Source organism: Gaeumannomyces tritici (genome assembly GCF_000145635.1).
Source record: "Gaeumannomyces tritici R3-111a-1 unplaced genomic scaffold supercont2.10, whole genome shotgun sequence".
NCBI classification, from domain to species: Eukaryota; Fungi; Ascomycota; class Sordariomycetes; order Magnaporthales; family Magnaporthaceae; genus Gaeumannomyces; species Gaeumannomyces tritici.
The window spans coordinates 57,493-71,912 of record NW_008804554.1 but is presented as its reverse complement, the minus strand read 5'-3'; the positions used below and the strand labels follow the sequence as shown (position 1 = coordinate 71,912).

Sequence of the window (14,420 nt, the reverse complement as noted above, 5' to 3'; positions counted from 1 at the left end):
TATCAGCGAACAAACCCGACACTGTGTCGCGTGCCCTCGACGCGCGCGCTTTCACGAGGGTTGCCGGGGGGTTCCTCCCCGGAGCAGAGGACAACAGCAGCACACAGCAGCACTTCGTTACGTGGTTTATGTCTTTTCAGTGGCTCCAATTGCCATCGTGGACTTGGCGCCTGTCATATCTGCGCCCTCACACGTAACAATGTAGGGTGTTATGTGATTTGGAGAGGCGGCGCCGGCGGTTGGCCCGGCGGCAGCCCCAGAGTGGAACCAGCCCTTGGCTCGGCCATGGCCGGGTGGTGACTGAAGGCCCCCGACAGCCATCGATATGTATGCCGAGTCTGGAGGAGGGGGTGGTGGCGATCCCTCCCTTCGCCAACCAGGGCCAGCACTATCCAGCGAACGGCAGCTATCGCCACCCACCTCGACGGGTGCGTGTGGGCTGCTCGCTTTATGGCGATAACTCACTTACACGCACGCCTTGCCGGGCTTGCGGGACTGACGTGTCCGGGACGAGACGGGTCGACGGATCCGGAGAGGGACGGAGGGCATCGGCACTGGGCGTTCGTTCGTAAGTGCCCAATCACCCCAATGCAGGTCAATCAATGCAGAGATAGCCGGGCAGGCTCCAGACCCGAGAGCTGCAGGGGGTGCGACTGCTCGCTGCTCCGGTTTGAATTCGTGACCCAGAGCCCAGTGCGTCCAGTGCGAATGACGACAGGGGCCCCACCCTAGCCAGCCAAGGCCGTCACTTGTAGCTTATATCCTCGGGTCTGGTCCCTACCACGAGCCCGTCCGTGGAGCCATCACGTCTCCTGCTAGCTCTCGCCAGTACCCCTTGTGGACCCAAGACGTAGCCCAGAGAACAAGACTCCGTTTTCCTCCCACACCCCTTGTACCGAAATACGCACCAGGCCAAGCCCTGCCCTAGCTTCTCCCGACACTGTCCGCCCGCGCCTGAAGTTTATAAACATGAAGGATCCCGTCCAAAGAACCGCTTCTCCCTACGTCGACCCTTCAGTCAAAGGTCCACGAGCCCAGATTCTCTCCGCCGGAACCCACGCCTCCTCCCATCCACAGCGCAACATCATCAACATTGCCGCCGCAACCAGTACGTCCGCCCCTCGCCGAGCTCGTCTTTGTTCCCCATCGCTGCGGCGTCCCCATCCTCCATTTCAGTCCTCTCTCCCCCTGGCCTCGGCCGCCCCAATGGTCCATCTGCCCAATCCTCCTCTCTTCGGCGCCGCGCTCCTCCTGCCCAGCGGCCGATAGTGTCTCCTAGACATCCGCCTAGCCATTGTGTCCAGGAACTTGGTCTGACATGTGTCCCGACGGCAGTGATTCCCAACAACGTCAACAAGACCTCACTTCACCCTAGTGGTGTTCAGTAAGTAGTGATCTGTATTCCCCGACACGTGGCCGGGGCAGCTATGGTCTGGCGCCCAGGGCAGCGGGGGACCGGCGCTAACGGATTTGTCCCACCATCTACAGGGCACACCGAGTCGAGCACACTGAGCTTGGTATGGTCTACCTGTTCCACCGAGCTCGCGAGCCTGACGGCACAGCGAGCTCTTGAGGGAGACGCAGCTCTCGCTGTGCGACCAAAGACTGACTCGCGGCCTTTGACACAGAGGAGGAGCTTCACGAGAAGGCACACATCGACTACGACAGGGTGGCCATTGTAAGTCGAGGCGTGAAACTCTGTTGGCGTGTCATCGAGTAGCGGCCAAACTAACATGCGGAACCTAGATCCCCAACCCGTCTGTTCCGGCACTGTACGAGGATGCACTGGTAAGGAGACGGCGCATTTCCCAAGGAGCACCGCCTTGACATGGCGGGCTGCTAGCACGCGGCTAGACGCATGCTGACCGCCCGTGCCATCACCACATGCAAAGGTCTACGAGCCTGGTTCCGCCATCTCATCGACGGGCGCCCTGACGGCCTACTCGGGCGCCAAGACCGGCCGCTCTCCGTTGGACAAGAGGATTGTGAAGGAGCCCTCGTCAGAAAACGAGATCTGGTATGTACTGGCTTTGCCTTGGTATCGCTGCGGGGATGGAGACGTGACACGAGATTTGCTGACGTTTCCTCGTTTGATTCTTCAGGTGGGGTCCTGTCAACAAGCCCATGAGCCCTGATGTAAGACTTCTGTTTTTTGTTCGGTCCCACGCTCTTTGATTTTCTCGCCCACCATTCCATTCTCCCCATCTGCCCGTCTGCCCAGAGGACTCTGTCGCAATCCCTTTTTCCGGCTGCCCGGAAGAGAGGAACGTGGCGCATAGCGTCCGTCGTCATGTCGCCCGTCTCATCTGCACACGCCCCAATGTCGCATTTTGCATTTGCAGGTCGCTGCAATACGTCATTGGCCGGTCAAAACCCATTGTCGCCTGGCGGAGCAAGGCACGAGACCACGCGAATCATGTGTGGCTGCTTTGGCTTTTATTCCTTTGGTTGCAGTTCCCCCTTGATCGGACGCCCCACCTGCGCAGCCCCTGGGCGCTGTCGTAATCAAGCGGCTGGATGCTGTGGGTGGCTCCATTGCCCGTCCTCGCCTTCCCTTGCTGCACCCCACGCATCTGCTCGTTCCAAAGAGCCGGGCGCCAAGCAAGCCACCCCCGCACAATCACGTGTGCCATGTGCTATGGTTCCGCAAAATGTCCTTGCTGACATGTGACATCCCTTACAGGTCTGGAAAATCAACCGCGAACGTGCCATCGACTACCTAAACACCAGGAGCCGTATCTACGTCGTGGACGGATATGCCGGCTGGGACGAGAGGTACAGGATCCGGGTGCGCGTTGTGTGCGCGCGCGCCTACCATGCGCTCTTTATGCGCAACATGCTTATCAGGCCGCCGCGCGAGGAGCTTGAGCACTTCCAGCCCGACTACACCATCTACAACGCCGGCACCTTCCCCGCCAACAGGTATACCGAAGGCATGACGTCGGGTACGTCGGTCGCCATTAACTTTGCCGAGAAGGAGATGGTCATCCTCGGCACTGAGTACGCGGGCGAGATGAAGAAGGGCGTCTTCACGGTGCTCTTCTACGAGATGCCCATCAAGCACAACGTCCTGACGCTGCACTCGTCCGCCAACGAGGGCAAGGACGGTGACGTCACGCTCTTCTTCGGCCTGTCGGGCACGGGCAAGACTACGCTCTCGGCCGACCCCAACAGGGCGCTGATCGGCGACGACGAGCACTGCTGGAGCGAACGCGGCGTGTTCAACATTGAGGGCGGCTGCTACGCCAAGTGCATCGGCCTCTCGGCGGAGAAGGAGCCCGACATCTTTGGGGCCATCAAGTTCGGCTCGGTGCTCGAGAACGTCGTGTTCGACCAGGAGACCAGGACGGTCGACTACGACGACTGCACGCTCACGGAGAACACGCGCTGCGCGTACCCGATCGAGTACATCTCCAACGCCAAGATCCCGTGCCTGTCGCTCAACCACCCCAGCAACATCATCCTGCTCACGTGCGACGCGCGCGGCGTGCTCCCACCCATCTCCAAGCTGAACCGGGCCCAGACCATGTTCCACTTCATCTCGGGCTATACGTCCAAGATGGCGGGCACCGAGGACGGCGTGACGGAGCCGCAGGCGACCTTCTCGTCGTGCTTCGCCCAGCCCTTCCTGGCGCTGCACCCCATGAGGTACGCAAAGATGCTAGCCGACAAGATCGAGCACCACAAGGCCAACGCCTGGCTGCTCAACACGGGCTGGGTCGGCGCCGGCGCCGGCCAGGGCGGCAAGCGCTGCCCGCTCAAGTACACGCGCGCCATCCTCGACGCCATCCACTCGGGCGAGCTGGCAAAGGCCGAGTACGAGACTTACGAGGTCTTCAACCTCGACGTGCCCAAGAGCTGCCCCGGCGTGCCCTCGGAGCTGCTCAACCCCAAGGCCGCCTGGACCGCCGGCACCGACAGCTTCTCCCAGGAGGTCACCAAGCTCGGCGGCCTCTTCATCGAGAACTTTAAGAAGTACGAGTCCGAGGCCACCGAGGATGTCGTCAAGGCCGGCCCGATCGTTTAGGGGTTGTCGCATTCCTTCATCTTTCCGGCCTCCCGCAAGGCCTTTACAGCCCTGTAACTTTTGAATCTGCCTATTTGCTTCTTCCCTTTCACGGCTTTCATGACCTTTCTTTTTCTGTCTTGTTTCCTTGTGTCACCCCAAAAAGAGCCGTCAACTCATGGGACGGACGGAATCATGGATGTGTTTTTTGTTGTCGCAAAATCAGCCTTGTGATCATGTTGAATTCGATGGACGAAGATGTTTCTGTTGAGAGAATCTGCTCAGCTGACGATATATAATTAAATCTGCTATCGTAGTATGGGGATTAAGTCTGAGCCAAAGTGAGCAACGCAACACAGATGGCATACAGGCATTCTTTCTATCATAATGACGTCTATGGTTAGTGTAATACTCTCTATCGGCAGGACGGCTTTTTTGTTTGGTTTCGACCAATCGCATCCTCTTCTTAATGAGCCCCAAGCAAAATCACACCGTCTTCTTCTTGAGGCAGATGACCCAGTTCAGGTGGCCGCACGGCCACATGTGCTTCTCGCTGCCGCTCCGCAGCTCCCACGCGTCGGCGCCGCCCTCGGCGCCGCACGACCTCAGCAGGGCCTCGATCTCGTCTGGGGTGCGGGTGCGCAGGCCCGAGACCCAGCCGTCGACGACGAGCACGAAGGGTATGACGGGCAGCAGGTACGTGAAGATCAGCGCGACGAGGTCGCGCTCCAGAAAGGCGTAGATTGGGGTGTAGAGCAGGATGCCGACGCCGAACAGCAGCGTCGAGAAGAAGGAGTCGACGGTGCGGTGCTGCAGCTCAAAGATGCCGAAGCCGTCGCTCGTCTCGACCGTGTCCTTGAGGATGGCGCGCGCGAGCGGGTCGTTGAAGTGGTGGAAGGCCAGGTTGAAGAGCCGGAAGATCTTGCGCGGCTGGCCAGGTGGCGGTGGTGCGTTGCCGTTGCCGTTGCCGGTCGGCAGGGCCGCGTCCACGGCCGCCGACATCTTGGCGTCGCCGTTGCTGTAGCGTTCCGTCTCTAACTCCGGCTCCGGTTCGCCGGCGACGACGGCAGCATAGGAGGCGGCGGCGGGGCGGCCGCGCAGGCGGTCGAGCAGAGCCTTGGGCGCGGCGGTGGCGTCGACGGGCTCGCGGACGTACGAGACGTGCGGGCTGGCCGCGGCGGCGCGGGCCCACTGGGTCACGTGCGGGTGCAGGTCCGTCAGCACAAAGGGGGCCGGCGCCGTCGCAGCCGGGTCGCGGCGGCGGTTGACGGCGCGCTCAATCTCGGGCGTGGGCCCGCCGGCGCCGGCGCAAAAGTCGACAAAGGCGTAGCCGCCCACGGGGCCCAGGTGCGTCGTCAGCAGGCGCGCCACGAGCTGGGCGGGCGCCGCCGGCTGCAGCACCGGCACGCGCAGGTTCCAGACCAGCGTGAGGCCCGTCTGGACCCTCTGGCGGAGGAAGTCGGGGAACCTGCAGGGCCGAGGTTAGCTGGGCGTATGCTGTGTCGTTTGCCTTGAGACTTGAGGGGGTTGGGCTTGCCATGGCTGGTCGTCTATCTCGAAGTAGTGCCTGCGCGGGAAGAGGATGCTGGTCGCCATGCTGGGCAGCTCAGGGCGGCTGAGGGCGTCCGTATGAAGCGGATTGCCCCGCCTTTTTTCGTGCCTGTGATGTGTCCTGTTGGGTCTTGCTGTGCTTGTGCTGGCTGTGGCTGTGATGTGATTTCGTCCAAGGGGTGTGAGTGGCTAAAAGGTTGTCCAAGGGAGGAAACAGATAAGCGGTACTGTACCTAGGCCCCCTTGTCGAACAGTGTCCATGGAAGGTCTTGGTCGGTAGGCCTCGAGAATCGCAGGGTGAGCGAATATGCGATAAGAAACAAAAAAAGATTAAGGTATATATCGGGTTCTTGACTCAATAGTGACGTCACGTGACACCATCTCCTGCTGTACTCGCTTACACCGTCAAGGGTCAAAAGCTTATGTTCTCTGCACGTTTCCTATCCGAACCCTTCAATGCAGAATGTTCCTCATCCCTGCCAACTCAGAAAGTGACGTGGTTGATATTAACCTGTATTATCCCTGAAGAGTGTAGCTACGCACCTGTATCGTCGGGCTTGAAGCCATACCCATAAAGCAACCTGTCCAACCTAGCAGCCACCGGCCCGCCATGGCGCTGCTCAGTGCCGCCGTGCACTCGTGGCCCCTGGCGGCCCTGGGCCTTGCCATCCTCGCCCTGGCCGTCCGCCTCGCCGTCCGGCCGACCCGGCTCAGGCGCAACGGCATCCCCCTGAGGTGCGCATGAGCAACCCAGGTTCCCTCTGTGATCTGGCCCCTAAAACCAACACGACACCCGTGACAGGAAACCGCGCGGCTCGCTCCCCTTGCTGGGTAACGGCATCGTGTTCCTGCGCCCGCGCCAGGCGCTCTTCTCGTGGTTCAGCCAGCGCGAGCGCGAGTTCGGCCGCGAGACGTACCAGATCTCGGTGCCGACGCTGCCGCCCGGCGTCGTGCTCAACGACCCGGCCAACGTCGACTACGTCTTCAAGAACGAGGCCCTGTTCAAGAAGGGCGAGTTTGTGAAGCGACGCGCCTGGGATCTCTTTGGTCCGTCTCGGCCTCCCCCAGCTCACTTGACTTTTTGGGGGCGGGGATGGCTCTTTGCTGACTGATGACGGTATGATGCCCAACAGGCCATGGGATCATCAATACGGACGGCGACCTGTGGAAGGTGCAGCGCAAAGCCGGGTTGCACTTCCTGAGCGTCCCGAATATGCGCGTCCTGACCGACGTTGCCCTGCCGCGCTACCTCTCGGCGAGCATGAAGTTGCTTGAGCGCCACGCGGACTCGGGGCAGGCCCTGGACATGCAGACCGTCTTTCACGAGATCACGTCCCAGCTCATGGGGAAGATGGCCTACAACGTACGCAAACCGACTTGGCCCTCTTTGCTGTGTCATCACTGGCTTGGCTGACGCTGGCTTCTTGCCTTTGCTAGATGGAAATGCATGCCGACGACGACTTCACGCTGGCATTTGACTACGCCTCGGGCGTGACCGGAGAGCGCTTCCAGAACCCCATGTACACACTGACGGAGCTGTTCACGGGCTCCCGCTTCAGGCGCTCGCTCAGCGTCGTCAAGTCGTACGGCAGGAGCATCGTCGCCAAGGCCGTGCGGGACCGGCAGTCTCCTCCCGGCGCGCAGTCGGAAAAGGACGTGCTGGTGGAGACGTCGGGCAGTCTCATGCAGTCATTTCTGGACTCCATCGGAGACGAGGCCATCGTGGCGGACGCTGCTCTGAACTATCTCTCGGCTGGTCAGTCGCCGTGTGCTCAGCAAACCCCTACACTCGCTGCTTCCTGAAGTGCTCTGTCGCCTGACCCCCTTGATTCACTGTTTAGGCCGAGACACCGTCGCGCAGGCCCTGACCTGGTCACTGTACCTGCTGATGCGCCGGGGCCGCCAGGCCTCGGTTGAGCGGATCCGGGACGAGGCGCGCGACGCCCTGGGCACCGACGGCCTCCCCCGCGACCCCGCGGCCTTCACCCCGGCCGCCATGCCCTACACCATGGCCGTCTTCTACGAGGCCATGCGCCTGTACCCGCCCATCCCCATCGAGATCAAGCAGTGCGTCGCCGCCGCCACCCTGCCCGACGGCACCTTTCTGCCCGAGTCGTCCGTCGTCCTCTGGAGCCTCTGGGCCATGAACAGGTCCCGAGACACCTGGGGCCCCGACGCCGACGACTTCCGCCCGGACCGCTGGCTCTCCCGGGCGTCCGACGACGACGGCGCCCCGCTCGCGTTTGTGTCCAGGGGCGCGTCCGAGTTCCCCGTCTTCAACGGCGGGGCCCACACGTGCCTCGGCAAGAAGATGGCCGAGCTCATTGCGGTGCAGGTCATCCCCTCCGTCGTCTGCGCCTTCGACTTTGGCCCTGCATACGACGAGCGCTGCGAGAGGGTCAGCAAAAACTCGCTGACTCTCCCCATGGAGGGTGGCTTGCCCTGTTTTGTCAAGCGATGCGTGGGCTAGATATTAGGTTATACATGGCGCAGGCGAGGTAGAGCAAAGTCTTGGATGGGACCACAGTGGCAGTAAACAAAAGGCTAGATGCTTTCATTTATCTGTATCTACGTGTGTAGACGCGTGTAGGCTATAAATACATGCGTATATGGAAAACATGAAGAAGGGGCCTATGCCCAGGATGCAGGAGAAGATGCAGTGAGAGATGCAAACATACTGATGGCTTGCGGACAAGAATGGGCACAAAAGGCCCAGACCACATTTTCTGGCATTGTGCCTCATACCCAAGGAAATGAATAGCAACGGCGAGTAGTTTTGTCTAACGCAGATGATGCAAAATGGAAACGACGGGTCGTAAGTCTATGGGGGGAAGGGATTAACCGGCACGCGAATGTGCTGACGGCGTGGGAAACGAAATGCCTATTAGATAGTAGACGAGATAAGATGCGTGGCGGGAGGAGAGTGCTCATGGGCAGTCTACCTCTTGTTGAAATTCAAGAAGCGGCTCTGTAGGGAGACAAGCAGTTAGTAGCGGCACTTATGTTGAAGCAGGACACTAGAAAGGTAAAGTGAGAAGACAGAACATACGGCCATGAACAGAATGATGATGTTGCTGCCCACAAAGGCGATGAAGATGCCGAGATCGCGCCACCTGTTGAGAAAGTCGAAGCCGAGCGGGACGTAGAACTGGTCGCCGACCCGGAAGGCGCAGTAGTCGCAACGCGAAGTGGAGCTGCTGTCGACGATGTAGCCCTTGCCGCTAGCGCTGAAGAAGGGCGCCATGTAGTCGCCGCACGAGGTGCCGTTGGGCGGGGTGAACGAGTTAAGCTCCCAGGGCTGGCAGATGACGGGCAGCTCGTGCAGGGCCGTGGTGACGGTGCCGCCAATGAGGCGCGTGAAGGGGTCGAGCTGGTACAGCCAGCGGTAGCCCTCGGGCATCTGGGTGGACGGGATGGTGACACCGCAGAAGAGCGAGAAGGTGATCATGAGGAAGGGGTCGAACTGGCTCGAGATGAAGGTTGACGGCGTTAGGGCCGCCAGCGCCTGGCCGAGCGTGATGGAGAAGATCTCGGTGATGAACACCATGAGGAACTGGTAGCCCGCGCGGGAGCTCTCGACCTGGAAGCCCGGCATGTAGTAGAGCGGCAGGAAGAAGCCGACGGCGCACAGGATCGAGTAGGGGATCTCGGACACGAGCTGGGCCGCCGCGAAGGTGTACTGATTGTACATCTTGGACGACGACTCGCGGAAGAAGATGGCGCGCTTGACATGGAACATGGCCTCGATCTGGCTGATGACGAGCGCCGGAAGCACCGTAACCTGGAACATGACGAAGACCTTGTACTGCAGCGACGAGCGTGACTCGTCGAGCTGCAGGAACGTGAGGCCTGTCAGGAGAGCGATGACGACGTGGTTGAAGAGGCGGGTGAAGAGGTAGTTGGGCGACCGCCAGAGCGAAATGTTGCTGCGGCTGATGACGACCTTGAGCTGGTGTAAGAAGGGCGACGCGTACTCGCGCTCGAGGTCGGCCTTGCCACCGTTGCCGCTCGCCAGTGCTTGCTGCCGCTCCTGCTTCAGCTGCGAGATGGTGTCCTTGACGTTGGCCAGTTCGGCAGAGTCCTCCCAGATGTCGGCCCAGTCGCGCGACCCAACACGAGGGGCACTACCGGCTCCAAGAGCCTCCAGCATGTACTCGGCCACGTTGTCCGTCGGCTTGGCCTCGGCGCCGTGACGCTTCAGGTAGCCGCGGAGCACAGATGCGTCATTTCCAATATCGCCAAAGTAGACGCAGCGGCCGCCACGCTGGAGGAGCAGCAGACGATCGAAGTTCTCGAACAGGGCAGAGTTGGGCTGGTGGATGGTGCAGAGGATGGCCTGGCCAGCGTTGGCCAGCTTCTTCAGGAAGCGGACGATGTTGAAGGCGCTCTGGCTGTCCAGCCCCGAGGTCGGCTCATCCAGGAAGAGAAGAAGCTCGGGCTTGGCGGCCAGCTCGACTCCGATAGTCACACGCTTGCGCTGCTCAACCGTCAGTCCGAATTCGGGAACGCCAATGATGGCGTCGGCCAGGTCCTCCAGCTCCAGGAGCGCAATGATGTCCTCGACGTAGCTGTACTTTTCCTCCTGCGGAGTCTCGAACGGCTGCCTCAGGTCGGCCGAGAAACGCAGGGCCTCGCGGACAGTCTGCGACGGGTCATGCATGTCGATCTGCTCCGCGTATGATGTAGACCGCTGAAACTGCTTGCCTGGCTTGACACCGTCCACGAGGATGTCGCCGCCGATAACACCAATGTTCTTGCGCGCCGCGAGGACGTCCAGAAGCGTCGTCTTGCCGGCTCCCGAGGCCCCCATCAGTGCAGTGAGCTGGCCGGGGCGAACGTAGCCGAAAACGTCATTGAGCAGCCTGCGAGTTCCGCCAGGGACCGGCACATCGTAAGTCAGGTTCTCCCATGTGAGCACGCTGGTGGAGTTGATCGAGAGAGCCTCCTGGTCCTCCACGGCGCCCCTGGCCGCGCGTTTCGCCTCAAGGTTGGCCGAGAGCTTCTCGTTCAGCGCATTCCTCTCCTCGTTGGGCTTCTGGTAGACACGGGCTGCGTTCCCACCCATGCCAAAGTCGACGAGCTCGCCGAGGACCACGTTCATGACGAGGAAGAAGGCGATCAGTCCCGCCACGATGCCGAAGTTGCGCCAAATGTCCTCTGGGTTGTACGAAAAGCTAGTGCGGATGTAGTCGGAGCCCGAGACGCCGAGAGAGCCTGGCTTCGATCCAGGCAGGGTGCAAACCTGGTGTGCCACGTCCGAGAAGCCAGGTCCCGACGGGACCAGACTTTCGGCTGTGCACGTCATGTCTATGCGGTTGAACTCATTCTCCATCATGGAGCCGAACATGAGGCCGAGTGGGTTGATGTAGTAGATCCAACGCAGCCACACCTGCTGAGACTGGTACTGGATCAGGTAGCCCGACGTGGTGATGAGCAGTGTGATGGTGACGACGGCGAACTTGACGGCGTAGTCGTAGTCGATCGAGACGCAGCCGATGATCCTGAAGAAGAGTGTCATGGCGACGTTGCCCCAGAGAATGAACAGATAGAACATGAAGAAGGCGCCGGCATCCTTGACGAGATTGGTCATGAAGTAGACGATGACGGAGAAGACGAGGATGCGGGGCGCGCCAAACGCTTGATCGACAAAGATCTGTCCGATCCATAGTGCGCTGGGACGGTGAAAAGCATAGGCCTTGTGCTTGTTGACGATGCCGCGGCCCATCATGGTCGAACCGAGCTCGGCAAAGGCCTCGAACGCGTTGAAGAGCAGAGAGATGAACATCAGACCTCCCTTGCTGAAGGCGGACGCCGACGTTTGACCGAGGTTGAGATACAGAGTTCCGAGGACGATAGCGACGATGATGGTGCGGAACCATGACAGGAAGAGCGCCAGGCGGTCCTGCAGCTTGAGCACTGTCTGTCGCTTCATTAGGGCCCACACCTGCTGGTGGAAGCCAACCGAGTAGACAGTCTTCTCGGCTCCAGTGCGCTTGCTCTCCTTGACGGCAATTTTGAAGTCCTCGTGCTTTTCCGTCTCAACCTTGAGTGACTCGTTGTAAGCGTTCATCTCCTGGTCTAGGCGCTTCGAAATCTCGGAGTTCTTGAAAGCCTCGGCGAGGGTGCCAGGGCTGTGGGGAGCGTTTTCAGCCGAGTAACCTTCGGCGTAGCCCCTTTCGTACTCGTCAGTGCAGCCAGTCACATAGTCGGGGGTGGTCTGGCGCGGCCGGGCGGCGAAGCCGAGTCCTTCAAAGTAGGCTCGGGCCTCGGTGGCCGGGCCGAAGTAGACCTGCTTCCCAGAGTCGATAACGAGCACCTTGTCAAAGAGATTGTAGATGTTCTCAGAAGCCTGGTACAGCGATACGAACGTTGCCGTCTTGTACAGGTTAGTCTGGACACGAAGAGACTTGATAAAGTCGAGGGCGGTGCTAGCGTCAAGACCACGAGTACTGTTATCCCAAGACAGGATCGAGGCCTCGGTGATCATCATCTCTGCGACCGACACGCGCTTCCTCTCACCACCAGAAACACCGCGCACAAGGGCACCACCGACGACGGTGTTGCGCGTGTGCTCAATGTTGAACATCTTGAGCAGCATCGTGATGACGTTCTCCTTGAACTGAGCCCTGGTGATGCCGGCAGGCAACTTGGCCGGAATCTTAGTGTCGAGCGCGAACCCGAGCGTTTGCTCAACCGTGAGGGTCGCATGGTGAATGTCGTCCTCCTGGTTGTACACAGCCTCTTGGCGATACACCTTGAACTCCTCGTCGGTGAAGGGGCCGTAGCGCACATCTCCGGTGACGTTGGTGTAGCCGTAACGCTGGTTGGTGATGGTTTTGAGGAACGTGGTGCACCCAGACCCCGGCTTTCCCAGCACCAGCACCATCTCACCCGGCTTGCAGACGCCGCGGAAGTTGTCAAGGAGGGTGACCTCGGTGCCCTTGGCGTTCAACCCGAGCATGTTCTTGATGGGCGACCACACGTTGAAGAAGTCGACGACGACATCGGGGAAGGTCTGGACAAAGTTGGACATACCACCCATGCCCTTGACAGTGAAGTCGTTCCAGTACACGCCAATGTGCTTGGGGCGGATGCCAGCCTCGCGCTGGGCAGCGATGCCGCTACGCAAGTATGACTCCAGGTCAAACCTCTCGCTCTCCGACGACGAGGACTTCTCAAGATCTCCCGCGCTCTTCTCAGCATCGTTCTGGTGCTGGGACGATCGGCTCTTGACGCGGCTGGCCCTCGACAGACCCGTGAGTTCGCGCTGCAGGTCGGCAAAGTCGGCTTCGGCCTGTGCAACGGAGACCCCTGACTCAACGTTGGATGTGCCATTCGGGTTGTTGCGCCGCGCTTCCTCGCGCATCTCCTCAACGTTCGTGGTTGATGAGGAGGGGATCGAGTACGCCGAAGATGTTTGCGTTGTAGCCACCTCCTTCCCCTTCTCCTCTTCCTTGGAGTGATCGGCCATGACAGCAGGAGGATGCGGCTAGTCACGGCTACTCCTAAGGGTCGGCTATTGATAGTCGGTTGTGGGCGACAGAGACGGCAACGAGATATGAGGGGGTATACCAGGGATTTAAATAACAAAAAAAGTCAAGTGCGGGCCCACGCCCCGGGTTTGCGGAGGGAAAGCGCAGGGCAATGACGGATGGGGCTTGTCGACGACGCTGTAAGGCTGCAAGACGCGGGCGTTGGCGATGGCCCTGGTTCGTTTCGATACTGGCCTCGAGGAAACAGTCGAGCAGTCGAGCAGGTCCCAATAACCTCACTCTCTGGGGTTAAAGGAAGGTAATAGAGGTAAGGCCGTGACCAACAACACAAGGAAGACGGGCCCGGCAGTCTGTGATGGGGGAACATGTATGTGTATTAGTACGGGAAGGGCAGGGACATAATAACGGGCTTGTGGACCCCCCTGCGTGCTGATTTTATTACCCAGACTCGGAGATAACGGAAAGAGTCAAGGCCCAGATCCACCGCCAAGACGTGGAAGCAAAAACAGGCAGCGAAAGGGCGGCGATCACGTCAACTGAATAACGTTGACGGGCCAGGATGTCTGGCTCCGGAACACCGCGCTAGTCGTGCGTACGGAGTAGGGAAGCCGACAAACAACCGACGGACCAACATGGTGAATGGCGGCGGCGGCGGATGGAGCCTAGCGACCTAGCTGGCTGGGTGATTATGACAGGAAATGATACATACTTGATCGTGCTGCCGTGGTACCTACTCGCGGGACCCTCCCAAAGGCCCACCGATCCCCCCTGGGGAGGCCATCGCCAAGCCCCATGCCGTATTTGTAATACGGCTCACACCCTTGAGCCCTAGCGCTCTTTGGACGCGGGAGGTGTGGCAAGAAACTGGCATGTTGGCGGCCGGAGTGTGAAAAGTAACCCGAGGCCGGCGGGGCCTGCCACTCTCCCTCCACCGCTCCCTGGTTAGGTTCCCTGGGGCCTCGCGATGGGGAACCTTGGTCGCCCGCCGTGATGCGATTGAGTCGGACTCTGGAGGACGCAGGGCGACCGACAAAATATTTGAGATGCCTAAAGAGGAATCCCGATCAGTGAAAAGGGGGGATTGGAAACGCAAAGGCGGTCCGCAACACGATGATGGTGGGCTCTCCCCCACACCCGCAAGCTGCTCAGTCAACCCACGAGACAAGCAGCAGAAGCGGCATGGCGGGGTTTACTGGGACATTAGCCCGGAAAATGCAAACACTTTGACCGGGCTTGCCGCCGCCAGCGCTGACCTGCGGCCGGGTCTGGAGCTTGACGTCAAACTTGCTGGTGACTCAGGCCGGCGTGTGCATCGCGTCGGGATATGCTGAAGGGATATGATGGAGGGATCTAGATTGTCGAGTAGCCGC

The 14,420-nt window shown here is 60.2% G+C and overlaps 5 protein-coding genes across 5 annotated transcripts; 2 read left to right on the top strand and 3 right to left on the bottom strand.

Moving 5' to 3' along the window:
- Positions 1 to 126: 126 nt before the first annotated feature.
- On the bottom strand, positions 127 to 549 carry GGTG_12863 (hypothetical protein; the record flags this gene model as incomplete). The annotated part of the gene is made up of 2 exons (XM_009230764.1): positions 127 to 388; positions 470 to 549. The coding sequence occupies 2 exons, from the start codon at positions 547 to 549 to the stop codon at positions 127 to 129; spliced, it is 342 nt and encodes a 113-aa protein (XP_009229028.1).
- Positions 550 to 767: 218 nt separating this feature from the next.
- Positions 768 to 5,007, top strand: GGTG_12862 (phosphoenolpyruvate carboxykinase). Its single transcript, XM_009230763.1, has 8 exons — positions 768 to 1,108; positions 1,336 to 1,384; positions 1,489 to 1,517; positions 1,629 to 1,678; positions 1,747 to 1,788; positions 1,893 to 2,017; positions 2,103 to 2,136; positions 2,684 to 5,007. Exons 1-8 carry the CDS (start codon positions 970 to 972, stop codon positions 4,025 to 4,027), a joined length of 1,812 nt encoding a protein of 603 aa, XP_009229027.1. The 5' UTR covers positions 768 to 969; the 3' UTR covers positions 4,028 to 5,007.
- On the bottom strand, positions 4,203 to 5,835 carry GGTG_12861 (hypothetical protein). Its single transcript, XM_009230762.1, has 2 exons — positions 5,544 to 5,835; positions 4,203 to 5,474 (listed from the first exon to the last, which is right to left on the bottom strand). Exons 1-2 carry the CDS (start codon positions 5,600 to 5,602, stop codon positions 4,493 to 4,495), a joined length of 1,041 nt encoding a protein of 346 aa, XP_009229026.1. The 5' UTR covers positions 5,603 to 5,835; the 3' UTR covers positions 4,203 to 4,492.
- A 332-nt stretch (positions 5,836 to 6,167) lies between these two features.
- On the top strand, positions 6,168 to 8,027 carry GGTG_12860 (cytochrome P450 52A1; the record flags this gene model as incomplete). The annotated part of the gene is made up of 5 exons (XM_009230761.1): positions 6,168 to 6,292; positions 6,360 to 6,604; positions 6,691 to 6,920; positions 6,995 to 7,313; positions 7,399 to 8,027. 5 exons carry the CDS (start codon positions 6,168 to 6,170, stop codon positions 8,025 to 8,027), a joined length of 1,548 nt encoding a protein of 515 aa, XP_009229025.1.
- Positions 8,028 to 8,059: 32 nt separating this feature from the next.
- GGTG_12859 (hypothetical protein) lies at positions 8,060 to 14,414 on the bottom strand. The gene is made up of 2 exons (XM_009230760.1): positions 8,607 to 14,414; positions 8,060 to 8,525 (listed from the first exon to the last, which is right to left on the bottom strand). Exons 1-2 carry the CDS (start codon positions 13,026 to 13,028, stop codon positions 8,496 to 8,498), a joined length of 4,452 nt encoding a protein of 1,483 aa, XP_009229024.1. The 5' UTR covers positions 13,029 to 14,414; the 3' UTR covers positions 8,060 to 8,495.
- Positions 14,415 to 14,420: the final 6 nt, after the last annotated feature.

Excerpts from the sequence above, each read along its gene's own strand:
- GGTG_12862 (XM_009230763.1), top strand. The coding sequence starts at position 970 with ATGAAGGATCCCGTCCAAAGAACCGCTTCTCCCTACGTCGACCCTTCA. Across the intron at positions 1,109-1,335 it reads CAACATTGCCGCCGCAACCA|TGATTCCCAACAACGTCAAC; the intron begins GTACGTCCGCCC and ends TCCCGACGGCAG. Across the intron at positions 1,679-1,746 it reads ACTACGACAGGGTGGCCATT|ATCCCCAACCCGTCTGTTCC; the intron begins GTAAGTCGAGGC and ends TGCGGAACCTAG.
- GGTG_12861 (XM_009230762.1), bottom strand. The coding sequence starts at position 5,602 with ATGGCGACCAGCATCCTCTTCCCGCGCAGGCACTACTTCGAGATAGAC. Across the intron at positions 5,475-5,543 it reads GAGATAGACGACCAGCCATG|GTTCCCCGACTTCCTCCGCC; the intron begins GCAAGCCCAACC and ends TCGGCCCTGCAG.
- GGTG_12859 (XM_009230760.1), bottom strand. The coding sequence starts at position 13,028 with ATGGCCGATCACTCCAAGGAAGAGGAGAAGGGGAAGGAGGTGGCTACA. Across the intron at positions 8,526-8,606 it reads TCATCATTCTGTTCATGGCC|AGCCGCTTCTTGAATTTCAA; the intron begins GTATGTTCTGTC and ends GTCTCCCTACAG.